Source organism: Rattus norvegicus, chromosome 3 (genome assembly GCF_021556685.1).
Source record: "Rattus norvegicus strain SHRSP/BbbUtx chromosome 3, alternate assembly SHRSP_T2T, whole genome shotgun sequence".
Taxonomy (NCBI): Eukaryota; Metazoa; Chordata; class Mammalia; order Rodentia; family Muridae; genus Rattus; species Rattus norvegicus.
In genome coordinates, this window is record NC_141536.1 from 102,420,322 (window position 1) to 102,437,498 (window position 17,177).

The 17,177-nt window shown below is 42.0% G+C and overlaps 1 protein-coding gene across 34 annotated transcripts in view; it reads right to left on the reverse strand.

Annotated features, from left to right (window-relative positions):
- Meis2 (Meis homeobox 2) overlaps positions 1-17,177 on the reverse strand; it is a 204,522-nt gene that overhangs the window by 181,372 nt on the left and 5,973 nt on the right. For all 34 annotated transcript variants that reach the window (NM_001415696.1, XM_087651944.1, XM_087651948.1 and 31 more), the window contains 5 exon segments: positions 4,640-4,754; positions 14,264-14,413; positions 15,181-15,231; positions 16,391-16,441; positions 17,160-17,177. The exon segment at positions 17,160-17,177 is cut by the window's right edge. In NM_001415696.1, coding sequence (NP_001402625.1) covers positions 4,640-4,754; positions 14,264-14,413; positions 15,181-15,231; positions 16,391-16,441; positions 17,160-17,177 — 385 coding nt within the window.

Consider the following 17,177-nt stretch of genomic DNA (forward strand, 5'->3'; position numbering starts at 1 on the left):
TGGCTTTCATATTTGTTTAATTTTTTTGGATGGAAGGGAAGTATCATATGAATATTTTACATATATAACAGCTTCTTCTCTGGCCATGTTCAACTGTCAATTACAGTTGAAGAGAAAAAATGTTAATAGCAATCGAGAGGAAGAGAGATGCTAGTGTACTCATCGTAAGTTAGTGACCAGTTTGGGGTGAACTTAACTCTAGGAAAAATAAAAGTTAAAAGCAACTAGCAAGAGATGATGCCAGATGGCGTCTGTCATATTGTATTTAGGGTTATTTTAAAGAGATTGCCGCCACCATGAAAACATTCCATTGACAGAATTTTCCTAGACTGAATGAGAAATCCCAGCAGAGAATATTCAGGACCCTCAGTAAGTGGGTTCTCCACCTCCTCCTTTAAATATATAACTGGAATATTTAAAGCAGGAAAAATATTGTTTCATAAGTGCAGTATAGTACAAACTCAAAAGTGTCATGCTCTCTTATGCGTGTGCTTCACCATGAGGGTTTCCTCCCATTACTAAGGGGACATTTGCAGTTTCAACACTACGGTTGCTAAATAACTGTATAATAACTAAATAAACATCTAGCTGTGGGATTCTAGCCTCGTTGCCTGGATGATAGATGGTGACATCAATGGAGGGGCCTGGTGGCAGAGTGGAGGGGAACCCTGCTGGCTTACACAGCCCTGGGTCTTGAGTGATTAGAGATATAGATGCTAACATGTTCATGTATTTGGGTTAATCTGGGCCTGGCAACAGGATGGTTAACGTGTGTGTGTGATGTGCACTGTGAGCTCAGCAGTTACTGGGCCAACTGTCTCGGTATTTCTGGGAATCCTGCCTGTTCACAGTGCAGGGATTGTTCAATTGCCGCAAAACGTACAAAATGAATTTTACAAAAATGAACTGTACGGAAGGCCCCATTACAACGATTTTACAGCAAAGATGTCAACATCAATTTTTCTTTCATGCATAGCTAATGATTAAAACAGCATATTCCATTTGCCTAAGACAATTTATTTCATATTGGCACATCAAAATATTGAAATACAAAGTTATCTTTACTCTACCCTTTTTATTCACTGCTGCTGAACCCAGACCATTGTTCAAAACAGGGAGAATAAAACAAACTTGGCACGAAGTACTTAAAACAAAGGCTCATCAATATCTGCAATTTGTCAACATCTCAATTACAGCACTGGAAAAATGTAAATTTCATGTGCTCTAAACACTGAGGGTCTATTCTCTTGCCAATTCACATGTGTAACTCCCATCAGCGTTAATGGGAGTTACACAAACCCATCAATAATAATAATACTTTGTACATATACTGTGCCTTTTATCTAAGGCTCTCAGAGTGCTCTCGGAGCAAGGAAGCTGCTTCCTAGTCTTCACTCTGGCAAATACACAATGGAACACAAAGCATCTTTTGACTCAGCAGCAGGTACAGAACTAGGGACCCCAAGCCTTATTATCAGGCCCCATTTTACTGCCAGGAAGTCAGGCACAAAGACGGGCAGTTACTGCCCCAGAGCTCTGAGTCTGCACCCTAATTCTATCCTTGAAAAACCAGATTTCCTTCCTCATCGAATGTGACTAACAAGACAAACGCCCTCCCTTTGGCTGCTTTTTGAAAACAGAAAACCTAGTGAATGAAAAGTTAGGTTCATATTTATGCAGTTGACTGTTGTGTGGTTGTTATGATAGAGCCAGACTTTACATATCACCAAGTTCATTTTTTACAATATTAAAAAATCTTGCTTTCTTTTCTCCATTCGGTTTATCATACAAACTCCTAAGAGAAAAGATGACCTTTCATCCACGTAACTGGAGCTCTCTCAGTATCAGGTCATAAAATGAGATGTTTTTAGGTTCCAAAGTAAAGACTTGTGAGAATCCTTATTGTAAAAATATTCTCAAAAATTATAAAGCAACATAAATGCATGTATTGTTTTATAGCATATGGCTATTAAACTTTAATTTAAAATGTGTATGAAAACATTGTATTTAGTACAATTCATCCCTATTTCTTCTGTTTATCATAATTTGTTTTGAAATTGAATCATTTTACAGTTTTCCATATGCCTGTTGTGCTAATAAATTCTGAAGAAATAACTAAAGTCTCTTGTGAACTGCAAACTTAGGTTTCCACGAAACATTATGATATACTTAATATGAAGAACATAAATTTCCCTCCCAGGTTTTCCATTCTGCATCAACTCTAAGATCTAACCTGTGATAAGCATATGTGATTTCAGTCAATATCTCTGTTGACTTTGCCCCGAAGCAGATAATTAATCTTTCCCAACTGAAAGCTACTCTGAGCATTTTGGTGGAACCAAGAATCAAAATAGCTTTAACATGTTTCAAAGATTATAGGAGCAAAACGTACGTCAGGCTGGCCTCTAAATTTTAGGGTCAACTGTCAAAAACAAACAAAACAGAACAAAGCAAATCGGAACACCTTGATGCATGCATTTTAACTACTGACCCAGTGAGTCAGGTAGAAAAACTCTCCTTGCACCAACTTTCGCCATCTTGTCAAAAAGATAACTTTTCCCTGCTTTCTCTCAAACTTTAACACAGTTGAGCAGGCCGTTGGAGAGACAGACTTCCCAGTGCTCACATACATAAACCACCGTGTCCATTCTTTAATCCCGCAGAGATATGATTAAAGGAACAAAAAGCTTGGGGGATCAAATCCTTCAGCAAGGGATAAGTGGGTGTGGCTACCCACAGCACGGAGGGATCAGTGGGTATTTTTTCCCCCTCCCCAGAGGATCGCTCTTACATGTCTTTCTCTTTCTTGACCAGAAACCCATAGTAAAACAGAACTGACTAAGTAAAATGATAAAACTTCATGCTTTGTTTGCTGCCGTGGGTATTCCCTGCTCCTTAAGCCTACATCGGCTCCTCTGCTGGCTCCTCTCCTCTCTGACCCTTCCTGTTATCCCCTCGCCATAACTCAACTAACCCAACAGAACCAGTCAGTTTTAAATTTCAGTTGGGACCTTGGTGACCTGTTAATGAATCTACAGAGAAGAGAAAAACTCACAGTGTTGAGTTATGCCTGGTGTCGCTAGCTGACTTGGAGTCAGAAATGCTTGAAGCGTTAACGTAATTGCAAGAATGTGAAAAATGAAGCGCCGGGCTCCTGAGCCAAGTGAAAGGTCAGAGGGAGACTCACACCGGAGAAGTTTCTGGAAGATAGCCTCATTAGGCCATTAAGTCTGCTTCTCCTTCTCCCCTCACCCATTCCTGCAATGTTGAAGGTGTTTTGTTTTTATAATAGATATTTCACCCTTTGTGTTGCCCTAACTTGGGGCATTGGGGAAAGACTGAGGGACTGAAAGCTTTCTGCATTTGACCCAGGGTCAATTGGAACCTTAGCTATACCCCTGTATTGCAGTTCTACGATTGAATCTATGCACAACATTCCTTCAAAATGTCTTAGAACGAAGTTTATTTTACAAACAGTCCGACTGATGGACCCAAACCAATATACAGACAGCTGACAGGCTCTTCCATAGCTTGGCATTTGATAGTACATCATCCACTCGTTGCGACTTGTTTCAAAGACACATTCTAAATAGAGTTCACTTACAAGTAAAAGCTGTCCTAGAAAGGCCAGTTTTCTAGACTCGATTGGAAATTCAGGAGTCAAAATTCCTGGCCAGAAACATGGAGGAGGGTAGATACTCACAGGACATCAACAACTCTCTTTTAGATGGCCTATATAACTAAAGCCCAAGCCGTTAAACAGTATTTGACTTGGAAGCCTGTCTAACGCTTAAATATTGTGGCCATAAACAGAATCATAATAGAGATAAAATAGACCTAAGAGATCAGACACTATCTAATGTAAAATATTAAAAAGTAAGATCTATACACATTCCTGGACCACATTCAATAATGCATCTTCTTTTAAATGATCATTTTATCCATTCAAGAGTCATTCCCACCAACATATAATTGCTCTCTCTTGTAAGTAGCAAAATTCATTACAAATTGCAGAAGGTTTCCTGAACATCTGCAGCTGTTCTCCTTGCCTTCTGAAATTGTATTTTTTTTTGTTTTGTTTTTTGAATTGGGACAAAAGTCACTATTTCAGCTGTCTAGAAGCAGGGACAAACAACATCTGAAGAATTTTGAAATCCATCTTCTCAAAATAAAATTCTGTATAGACCTCTTCAAACCCCTCCCCCTATTTCTGGAGTTAATAAGAACAGATTATTGTAGCTTACATTCTTTCAGTTCTTGGCTGCTTTCATTATAAAGAACTCTCGTAGTAAATATTAGAAGCAAGCATCTTGTCTACAAATAGTTCAAACTTCTGGATTATAGTGGTTAGGTAGGCCTGTCTTTCCAATAGTCACCAGAGTAGTGTAGATAACCACATTTGTAAGAGAATTGGCAGAACTAATCGATTATTATTGTAACGTGGACTTAAAGATTAAATAGCTCATTTTGACTCTTTAAATAGAGTAACAGGAGGAAATGTGTCTTCCTCCCAAAAGTTTAGTAATACCCCCTACACCTTTACCAGCCCCTCTTCTGTGTACACAGACCAATACCATGAAACGCTGAAGTCCTTTTCATCACATCTACTTTTGTAGGAGGAAAATTCTTAACCTTTTACCTTGCTCACTGCTGTTGTCTCCACTCTGGGAAGCATGGCCCCCGCTGGAGGGTCCTGGGGTGCCTGCTGAGTGAGTTGAGGTTGCATCATCGTGGTCTCGCCAGGATGAAGGGTTCTGATGTCAGGATGCCAAGGAATTTTCCCACAGTTACCATTTGAGCCATACATGAGGAGCCATGGACACACACGGGCACAGGGGGAGAAGAAGATGAATATATTAGTATTTTCAGGAGTGGCCACAGGCAAGCTAACCTGTGTCTTCATTTTCTGTCACATCCATATGTACATAACTGACACGCCTCTTCGAAGATACACCCTAACTGTATGAGAATTTACACTGCAGTAAAGTTAACGTCTGAGGCAAGGGGAAACTGCCTTAAAATGTCTTTCTCAGTTTAGAAGCAGGACACATTCTTTTCCCCCGGTGTTCTCAGAAACAAAATCCATCAGAATATGAGCCTCTGCAGAATCCAATACTCCCTTCAAGAGAGCCCGGGATCAGCAATGTTTGTGGGACGTGCCCTTCCACCTTTTAATTGTGTTATGCTAAAATGGTTGGTCTGAACTCTCTCCGAACGTTATCAACAGGTAGCGTGTATAGCCAACAGAAGCAATATTAATCAAGCCATCAGTATCTCACAAGCCGCCAAAGCCTGCTTTAATTTGCACGAATGGTAATTTTTAAAATGAAACTAACGCGAGCGGAGTGCCACTTAGCAAGTGAGCTGGGACTTTCGCTGTAAGTGACTGAATGGAAGAACTTCAGTGGACTTCAAGGCCAGCCAGGAGGCCAGCTCATGCTACTTTACTAATATACTGGTCTCCTGCTTCCCCTCCCCTTTCCTGATCATTCCCAATACCCACACTGTAGCTTAAAGGGAAACAGGAATTCGAATGTACAGGAAGGACTTTATCAGCACCACATGAAGGCAGGCCAGAGATGGAATTTCCTCTGGCAGACAGGGAGAACAGGCACCACACGTGAAACTGAGCAGACTCGGAGCCAAAGCTGGGCACTTGTTAGCCATGTGGCAGGACTCTGACTAAACCTATGGAGTTACAGGCAACTGAATTTTTGGGGGTTGGGGTAGAGGGTACAGGGCAAAAGTTCAAAGATATAGCAATCCTTCAGAGTGCTTCATTGCTTCCTACTAGAATTGATAAACAATAATTCAGAAGCATACACCATGGACGAACTATTTGGTTATATGAAGGCTATTGTGCCATAATACCAAGACAGAGAGTTTATTAGGGAAAAAAAGTCAGTCTGCCTTTTTTTTCTCCATACTAACTCTGTACTGTACCTACAGCAGATAATGCTACCGAAATAAAGCCAGAAACCAAAGCATGACAAGTGAAGAAACTATCCTTACATGGTACAATAGCAACACACAGATTGCACACTACTATTTGGAATTTTTTTTTTTAGATGTTAACATAATCCAGATCTTTGCAATCAACGATCTCAATGTGAAGTAGTGCTGTTGGGGGTGTCACCAGGCCAGCCATGGATTCAAAGTCAAGACACTGAGTAGAAATCATGACTGTAAATACAGTTCAGGTTCAGATCTCTACAATGAAGATGTGATGGAGAAAGAGGATTAAGGAATTAGCTGGGCATGCCTATAATCGCAACACTCAAGAGACTCAGGCAGGAGGACTGCCATGAGTTTGGGTCCAATCTAGACTATACAGTGAGATCCTGTATCAATAAAGAAAGAGGGAAAGAAAGGGAGGGAGGGAAGAAAGCAGGCCACCCAGAAGCAAGGAAGGAAGGAAGGAGGGAAGGAAAGAAGGAAAGAAGGAAAGATGGAAGGAAGGAAGGAAGGAAGGAAGGAAGGAAGAAAAGATTGGTTAGGAAATGAAAGTGAGTAGAACATATTAGACCAAGTTATCAGTTCCTTTGCAGTCTCTTCATGTCAGATATTTACTGGATGGTGGTCAAATAAAGAGCTAGAAGAATTACAGATGTGGGTGACACCATGCACTTTTCCCATAACAGCTTGGACTGCAGGACCCTTCCCTTGAGCTGAACTTTTCAGTGTGCACAGCCAGTGATGCACATTTTAGGCACTTCGGGCTTTTTACTGAATATGGCTGCCATTAAAGCTCCTTACCCCTCATGGAAATTACAATAGTTAACCACTAACACTTCAACTGTGTTTTAAGGCAAACGTCATCCAAAGCCATTATATAATTGTACGGATGGAGCTGGGACAGGTCTTGCTATTTATTTAAGCTCTGGCATGATGAGAAGTGTTCTTGCATAAGTAACTCCTGAAACTAAGAAACACAAGTGTGTTCTTATCAGTTAGAACTGGCAGAACTTTTAAGTCAAGCCTCATTTATTCAAAATCTAGTGTCTCTCTTTCAGTGCCTTTTAGGTAGTGTACAGACGTGTGGAGAAGTGAAAGGTAAGCCAAGTTTGTCCATATTACTCTAAGAACAATGGGTTTCCCCAGCCAAGTTAGGTCTTTGATTTTTCAGTGCAGCCGCCAATTTTTCCCAAGTTATCTACCATTCCCTATATCTTACCTCTTCTCTCCCTCACCTCTTAAAAATCAAAAACAAAAGACAAAACAAAACAAAAAATCTCTCTTGGAACTGTCACATTTCCTCAGTGTCTCTTGTGCTATGGTCAGTGGAGGGATGGAAGCGAACTGAGGTGAACCTCATTATAGCTGTCTACTCTGAAAGAAGGATGGACAGACAAATCTCTTGGAACTTCTGGGGTAGTGACTCTCCCCGAGATGTCTAGATAAGGCTACACTTACTGATGTGATCATATACAAAGACAAACATGGGTAATCTGGGCAATATAAACAAAAAATAAATTCTCCTCGGTCATAAACACACACACACACACACACACACACACACACACACACACACATCACAACCTACATAGACAACATAAAGCATTACCCACAAATACTGGTTTTTTTTCTTAGATTTAAATATTTGTGTGTATCACAGCTTCCGTTTTCCCTCCTCCTAGATAGTTTCCAAGTTTCCTTCAAGAATAACCACCTGGCTCTCTGCCAAATTATAAGCAGAAGTTGAGTGAATCCTGAACCAGCGTGGCATACAAAAGCATGTAAAAACGCATACGTATGTATAAAATACATACATCAGTGTAGTTGAGAACTTGAGTCTACACATTCCATAATATATGTCCTGTTTTCCAGCCAAGAATACCATGAAGACACCCCAGGGCAAGGAGGGAACATGTTTCTATTCCCAGCGGCTTTAATAATTGGGAATCAAAGAAGGTACTCCCCTTGTTCTCTATATAATTGCATTAAACAGCAGCGTTACCAGGAGAAAAGCACTGAATACCGAGTTGTGCACAATAGGAGATGGGAAATAGATACAAGAAGCTCCGTCTCCAGGGGCAGTTTTTTCTATTTGCTGGGCCACAGACTCACAGCTGATAATGCAAGTTGTAATTAATATAAAAGCAAGAGACAATATGGGCAGAGCTTGTAGTAGCAGGGCCACAGGAGAGCGCTCGGCTGCTCGCCTTGGCTTCTCATTTGCACAGGGCTTTCCCTAGAAAACACAATCCTGCCAGTGTTTTCTCCCTTGAAAGTTTAAAAAAAAATTGATTTAGCACCATCATTGAATTTTTGCTAAATCTAGAAAAGAGAAGAGAGGACAAGAGTCTCTGGGCACAAGAAGGAAATCCTCTGTGCACTGCTTTGTTGAGGTTGTAGGTAGACTGCAATTACATTTCAAACCAGAACAGCACTTCTGTGAGTGTCCTGCCTATAGGATAATACTTAATAAGTCCTGGCCAACTGATAGTGTTTCCTATGACAGAGATGCCCCCACCCTGGGCCCCCAGAGCACAGTTCTTTCATGAGGTCACTGGGGTAAAATAGGCAAGAGCTTCTAAATAAGACCGTAAAAGTAAAATGTCTTAGTCTTAAAGGAGGACACAGGAGCTCATTTTTTTAGGCTTCATATGAAAAGATATTCCCTGAATGCGGGACAGGGAGAAGAAAGAAGGGCAGAATCAAGACTCTTGGGGCCGCCTCTAACGGGTCACGTGACTGGGAGCGAAGGCTTCGCTGACTTTTGGACTCTGTGCTTTATCTCTTTAAAATTATGAAGTCACACAAGATAATTCCCAAGGTCACGTCCCCTTACTTCTATTTTGAAAAGTACTTTAAAAATAGCCAACAGATTTTTCTAGAACCCATATAACTAAATAACATCAGGCATAGAACTATATAGGTAGAATATAAGTGCAGTAAAGTAATTAAAGATGTGTGTTCATAGCTACACAGGAACAGAAAATACATCCAGAGACATGTTCATTAGCTAAAGAGGTACACAGGCTAATCTGTCTGAACACATTTAAACAACAAAAGGAAAGCCTTACTTGTGTCAAAACTTTCAGTTAATATTAAGTTACTTATTTCATATGGTTTTTATGATGTTTTAAGTTCCAATTAACAGTGCAGACAAAACTGTTCTTTAAAAAAGATGCATGCAGGAAATTAAGAAATCCTGGAGCATCCAAGTCCACAAGTTAAAATTGTTCCTGGTGCGGCTGGGATAAATGTTGGAATTTCAATTTTTCAATTGTGATGTTGACCTAGAACTCAGGACACCAGTGTGTGCTTTTAGAAGCCCAGTCTTTTAAAAATGTAAATAAAACTGGAGATTTTTTTTTTTGCCTCAGTATCTATACCATTGAGTCAATCTTTGGGAATTAACGCATACCCGTGTCTCATACAAGGGCAACATCCTTTGCCAAACGCTCACTCCATAGAGTAGTGGACTCTCAAAGAAGACAGAAACACATTTGTTACTATAATGCGTGGTATAAGATGCTTTCTATGATTCTTAAGTGTGCCGGGGGCGGGGAATATCTCATAGACCAGATAGTACGTCAACAACCAACGCGATGACGTCAAACAACACCAAGTCTTCTCAAAGCATTCTGAGTGTCTACGTTGGTGCCGAGCATGCCTAGGTTTCATTTCACCACAATCACGCTGAAGACATACACCAACTGCACAACTTCAATAATGTAAATGATGTAAATGTTCTTGATGAGAAGTAAACAGGGACGCTTCCAACAAGCAGAAACAGTAGCCATAATGAACAGGGAGCCCTGTCCTCCATCAAGGTCTTGAAGACAGGGCACTGAGCTCCAAAGCAAAACTTTCTGAAACTGGCTCCCCAGAGGCTTTGGTCCACCACAGCCTAACATCTAGTGTCACACTTCAGTGTGAGAAATGAACAGACAAAAGAAATCACTCACATTAATAATGCTAATATCAAATCTCATTGTTCTTCCTCGATCTTCAACAGACCAAGCACTCAAACTCGAACCTAGCCTAGCTGTCATCGCTTCTACTTTCTTAGGTGATAATGGAATTTATTTACCAGCACCTGACTATTTTCTGTGCAGAGAGAGATTCCGGTAACTCTCTCCTCTGACCTAAGCCATTAAAAAAAAACTATCGACATAAAATATACTTGACATATTCAGAAATGCAAAATAATAGTAGCATATGTTCATTTAAACGTCAGCACAGAAATGAAAATAAAATGTCATTTGTTTATGATGTTATCGGAACCAATCAATTTTGAGGCACCTGCCAATTCATATTAATCCACATAACTATATTCTCTCTACTTAATTCTTTCAAAGAAAATAAAATATAGCTATTTGGCACTATTAGTAGGAATACCATGACCATATAACCATATGCGTTACCAACAAGTGTAGCTAGGAGAATATATTTCAAACAAGTAAATTTTGGTATTATAAACATGTTATAAAGTTATATAATGTCTTTATGCATAAATATTATGCTGACACTTAATTGCCCATACTAGATCTAAAGAGTTGATCTCAAATTATATAAAAATAGGATGTTACCTATTTTTTTTCAGTACTTCAACAATCTAGGAAAAACAGTTATTTTATGACAGTTTGCAAGTTGCAAACTTTAAAAAATGCTTTTGTGACATGTTTGTTTTAAAACATGATAAATTTGAATGTCTGGGAAACTTAACATTAGCTGCAGCTGGAAAACACAGTTGAGTTTCCTTTGGTTATCATCTCTTTTTCCCTCAATAGGACTGCAAAGAACACTATCAGAGCCATTCGGTACCTGCAACTACTATTCTTATGCCCCGGTAAGAGTATGAGATACAAGTACATCTTAATTTTAAAATATAAGCATCCCTCAAGAATTTAGTTAACACAGCCTAGCAGCCAAAGTTGCACATTTTATTTTCTCTTTGGTTCCAAACTTCCCCTCATCATTATGCACGTCATGTTTGTCAATAATAAATGAACAAACCCAGTAGTATCCTCATGGAACGTAAAAAATGGAATTCAAGACCATTACAGGTCTTCTATTAATGCATCTATGTTGTATCGGAATACTTATGTGACGTTGCAGCATGTGGAGTTAGCACAGCTTACCCAGTGACAGCACATAAAAGCCATTCTTAAAAGTCTAGCGAGAACACTAGCTTCGAAGATACTTAAGCGTTTAACAGCCTTCATTCATTTATATTTTCAAGTATTTTAATAAAAGAACGGAAACTATATTGGCGATTAATATCTTGCCCTTGCGAAGTCTTCCATTGCTTTTCAGCACACGGAACTACAGAGTTAGTCTTTCATTTTTTTTCCTTTCACTCTTTCTCCTTGCCTGCTCCCTCTTACACACACACACACACACACACACACACACACACACACACGCACGCACGCACGCACGCACGCACACACACACACACACACACCACAATGGAGCTTGATACCACTTAATAAGGATAGAGGTGTATGTGTTTTTGGGGTGTCAAACAGCTGTCACAAACTGTCACCTCCACAAGAGAAACCTTGGCACACAGTAAATGAACCTGCACTTCTTTTTTAGCTGTCATTATTCATAGCCAATAAGTTGAACTGCTCACGGCATTTCATGTGCAAATAAAACCACGAGGTAGCTCAGTAGATCAGGATAGTGGGCCAACAGATAAAACAGAGAAAACAACACGCTGTCTGGGTCCTTCTGAAGCGGCCGATCATCACCCCCTCCGCCAGCGTGCGGCATATGAGACCCAGCCTGGGGCAAGGCATTAAATATGCATATCAAAGCAAATGAAAAAAAAAAAACCTGATGACTCAAATTGGACACATTTATATGCTGAAAATGTGCCCTCATATCACTTTCAGGTAGGGGTTCTGTGGTCTCTTCATTCACTTGTGACTGAGGGGTTGAGGGATGACAAGTTTGTAAGCAAGGGTGAAAAGCCTTAGATGGATGCCCTTTGTAGGGTAGGAGGGGGTGGCCTAGCAACAAATGCAGTCAATATGCCTGTGGTACCTAAACACTGCGGGCAGTGGACGGACGGAGCCTCCGAGGCTTTCTCTCTCTCGTCCCGCGAGAAACAACAAGCATGGGGCAGACCTCTCCATTTCCCACTCGGTATGCTGGTGGAACAAATTATTGCTTCGTTTCAAAACAAATAGCAGGGGGTTAAAGCAAAAATGCTGTAGTTCAGATCTCTGGGAAATAAAAGGCTTTAAATTATGACGCCCAATGAGGTGGCAAGCCCTCATGGATTCAAAATAAATCAGTTGTCATATTTACTTGATTGGGGGCTTGAGAGGGTAGCAACAAATGCTACAGTTGACTCTTTTATCCAAAGATGACAGTTGTTAAATTATTCAAGCAGTATTCTCTTAGGTACCACCTTCCTTTTTGAGTCTGTATTTAAATATTACGATACCTTCACAAATTGGCATTGTACATCAGCCAAAACTCTAAACCGACTCATTTATCTTATTTCTTCTACATAAACATCAGCACGCTCTAACTCCATACATCCACCAGAAATAGCGTTGTCAAGAAACTGCTGTAGAAAAACCAAGTAGTCATGACCCCACATAATAACAGGAGATAAGCTTCTGGTGTAGAAGGAACTAGGGATCCCTCATGCTCCAAACCATGTAAATACATCCCTCTTTATCTCCACCCCCATAATGCAAATGCGTACAAACTCAGAAACAGAAAGCGAGGAAAATAAGTAAAGAACAAAAATAAATCAATATTTATGAAGCTAACACGCTTCTTAGACCACAAGGACACACAGTGTAGAGACACAGAGAAGCAAAGAAATTTCCAATAGCTGCCACAGCCTTTTGATTTTACTTAATGCAAGCAAGGGACAAGGTTTCTCCCAGCCCACTTGCCCCATTGCTTTGAAAACAGGTAAGGATAAGGAGAGGTTTGGAGGGCTTTTAGCAGTACGTTTATTTAGTTTCAGAACTGGGCACCCTAGACTATGGTTTTCTTTCACTTTCTTGAACTTTTAGGCTGCTGTCTCGTGTAGTACAAAGGTTAATCTTTAAAAATCAATGGCTGCTTCTTTTGAAAACTTTTAGTAGAGGAAGAAGAGAATTCACAGACAAGCTATTATTCCTCAGGTAGCTCAATTCATCCCTCTTCAGACTCAGGAATTTGGGGGTGGGGAATGCAAACTGCCTTCAAACTTCAATGCCTGTTTCACTTCTATGGGGTGTTAAATTAATATTTAAGCCATGAAATAACCCAGACTCTGGCCTATGTTATTTAGGTTGTGAGTTCAAATGAATATATAGATACCCTGTTCCCCCATCTCCAGGCTTCAGTTCCCAAAAATACACTGCTCTTCACATCCATGCTTTAACCTCACCCCTTTTGCCTTCCCCTTCCATCCCTGACAGCTGCAATCCCTCTTCTCTTTGCTTCTTCTTCAGATTTTGAGTATCACTACATATGCTTCCCTCCACCCCATCAGATTCACTAGATCAGTTCCAAAATAAGAATAAGAACAGAGAGAATAGAAATCTCCTTTCCTGGCTTGACATCCACGGGCATCTTCCACACTCTCCATCCTCAGTCACCAACTGTTAAAGCTCAAACACTAACCTATGGTTACTCAGTCTTAGTTCCCTTCAGCTTTCTGTAATACAGTGTTAAAAATTGGTTCATCAAGGTTGCTGTCTTTTATTATAGAGATGCTTCAGGCACTTGGCAATAAGACCATATTCTGACAATAAGTTTCTATGAGCAAAAAGTCCCAAGACTTGTAATGTGTTCATTCACTCCTTTCATTGTCAATGCAAGACAGAATTGCCAGGAATTCTCAGGATTGTCTTCTCTGGGAGAGAAATAGTCTCTCTCTCTCTCTCTCTCTCTCTCTCTCTCTCTCTCTCTCTCTCTCTCTCTCTCCAGCTAACTGTCTTGTCTCTTGCTATCTCTTGCTATGCCTTGATTACACACAGAAAGAACCCAGAAAAGACCGAGGCCGTCATACCAAAAAGAGAGCTTACTAACTCCCAAGCCATCAGGTTCAGGCAACTTCACACATGAAGAGCACAAATCATTCTATCAACTCGCTGGTTCTTCGACTCTCACCAGAAATAAGGACAATGTCCAAGGAAGGGGAAACCAAAATAAAGGCCATGAAACTTGTATCAAGAAAGGGAGATAACACTCCAAAAGCAACTAAACAATTTAAAAGCAAAACTCAGTACCACAAGGTTTTAGAAAAGATGCTTTGCCCAGTGGCCTTCAGAGAACTCCACGGGCTCTGCAGACTTACGTGGTCGGCGAGATTTGTGGAGGAGCCTGAAAGTTCTTCATGATCTGACTTGGAGCTTCCGTCTCTCTCATCAATCACGAGGTCAATGGGCATTTTCCCCTTCAAACAGCTAATGTACCGGTGGCAGAAGTTATCACACAGTTCGTGGACCTAGGAGGAGGGTCATGGCGAGGGCTCAGCTCAGGTCTTTATATGTTTATTTCTTTCTTTCTTTCTTTTTTTTTTAAAGAGGAAGAATATCAGGTTGCAAGGTTACATTTGTAGAGAGCAACAATGTGATGTCTTCCAAAGTAACTCTAATTAAGGGGTGTAAGATTTGAAAGCAAGGAAACAATAGGGCAATTGTGGCAATAGATATTATCCTCCAGAGAATCCCCTGAGCAACAAGTTACAAGAAAGAAAGAAACTGAACTGGAAGTAACTGGGTTCAGACTGGGTGAGCAGAGATGAAGATGTGATTTGATAGTAACTCGGAGGCATTCAAACACTAGAATTGGGGACATTTGTGATCCCGTTGTGTATATTTCCTGGGGGAAATGATTGATCTATGTATCAATGCTAAGACACCCCAGAGAGGACTCTTCTCTCTGCTTGCATCCTGCAAGAACTCTGGGCCCAGGAGAAGCTGAGCTAATAGAGACACAAGTAGACATTGTGTCCAGCAACACAAATGGCTCTTGCTGTACTTCAAATAATCCTGAGTGCCTGGGGGTGGGGGCTTTAAAAGTCAGTGCTGCCCTGATTCCCGTATCCTCTGAGCCCCTGGGTTGAGAAGTCTATAAAAGAGGGAAGTAAAAAAAACGTGATCAACATCTCCAGATGTGTAATCCCTCATCCTGGAGGCTAGTAGCATCCCCAATCATCTAGTTGAGAGAATGTGAGGGGAGGGCATCAACATGCAGACTTTTCCTGCTTACCTTTTCTAACTCCAGAAGATGAAACCTTAGCACTTGTATTGCTTGTATCATCTGAAAGGGAAATTTAAGAGGATGGAGTTAGGGTTCTAATACATGCAAGTTGTGAGTGTGTGTGTGTGTGTGTGTGTGTGTGTGTGTGTAAAGGGCACTATGTTGAGGGAATTGGGCAAAGAAAGAAGAAACCAGCAGGTGGTCAGGCAAAAACCACACATCAAGAAATAAGGAAACCAAATTATTACCGATCATCTCTGCTTCATTGGCTACCGTGCTGGGAATTAATATTTGAGGTGGCTGTAGTATGATTTTTTCCCCATAGCCCTCACAGTGTGATGTTGGTAAAGCTTGCGCTCTCGCTCTCCTACCAGGTCTTACTCCACCTATTCCTCTTTTACTGTCTCCTCCTACCCTCCACCTCACATCAAATTGGAGGAGGAGGAGGAGGAGGAGGAGGAGGAGGAGGAGGAGGAGGAGGAGGAGGAGGAGGAGGAGGAGGAGGAGGAGGAGGAGGAATAAAAGAAAAATAAGAGAAGAGAGAGGAGAGGAGAGGAGAGGAGAGGAGAGGAGAGGAGAGGAGAGGAGAGGAGAGGAGAGGAGAGGAGAGGAGAGGGGAGGAGAGGAGAGGAGAGGAGAGAGCAGAGTCATTTCTTTGGATAGAAAAGCTTTTTAGAACAGCAGACACAGAGTAAGCCTCCTCTCATAAGAAGGAAATACTCCAGATGAATGGAGAGGCAGAGCCTTTGAAAGAGGATTTAAGTACTTTTAATATTGAAATCCTGCAAATTAGCAAAAGAATTGCACCTAAAAGTGGCCTGCGCCGGATAGCCCCTCACCCCCAACCTACTCCTAGCCCGCCCTCCGCTGCCCCTGCAGTTACTTCCTTCGGGGCAGCGGCCTGGGGCTCCACCGCCTGCCCTGGCCCGCAGAGGAAATCACTCCCTTCTCGCCGCTTACTCCCGAGGCCAAGACCTGGGAAGCATCCCTACTCCGCTCCGCGCCGCGGCGCCCGCTGCTGCCTCGGTGGGCTGTTTATCCCCTGAGGTCCATACCGCCCCTGGCTCGCCTTCCACGCAGGAGCTCTAAATAGGTCTCCTCCCCTGTGTTTCCTAGGAGGGCTCTGCTGGAACTCCATGGAGCTCCAGGAGCAAATGGGTGACTCTGAGCTTGGGACGGGGCCCGAGGCAGGGGACAAGCAAGAAACAGTGAGCCTTACCAAATTATCCAGCTCTGGATTTGAGGAAAAAAGAGGCTTTTCGGCGCGAACCTATAGGAAGCAGGGAAAGTCAGAATGAATCTTCAGCCCATTTAAAAACAGGAAAACCCCGTCCGCCACTAATCTGGATGTGGGACCGAGTACTCTGAAAGGGCAGGGGCAGAAGAGAGAACAGGGGCTTTGGTAAAATTTAAGAAACAGATTGGTGTCTTAAGTGAGTGGGGTCGGTAGAGAAACAGCAGGGCCTTCAGGTCCTGACCCGGTGGGGAAAACATTATCCTACTCGAGTTGTAGCGGGTTAGGCAAAGCGGCTCACAGATTCTCACTACCCGCTTCTGCAGCCAGGCCCGAAGCTGGGTCTCCTCACCTCCAGCACCTCAGTGCCCATGCAGACTTCACTGCCAGGAGTCCAACTTCCTTTGCTCCCGGGCACTCCCGGGTCCCTCCCAGCCCCTCTCCCCAATTCTTGTTCAAGTAGCTGCAGGCGGGGAAGAGGCCAAGCCCCAGATTAGGAGCAGGTCAACTTTAATTCGAGGGTCGAGCCCCTGTATTCCTGGCTAGGGGGAAAAACAAACACCCATATTTATCTCCCTTTCCAATTCGCCTCAAGGCTTAGGGATGGGGAGGAGGCGTAGAGCGCCGAGTGGGCCAGAGGAACAGATCGGGTGTCTATCCTTTTCCTCCCCTTTCAAGTCAAACTCCGAGGAAGGGGGTGGGGGAGTGAAGGGCTGCTGAGGGGGTGGGGGTGAGCGGGTCAAGAAGGTTGGACCTGCTTGGCGAAGACCGC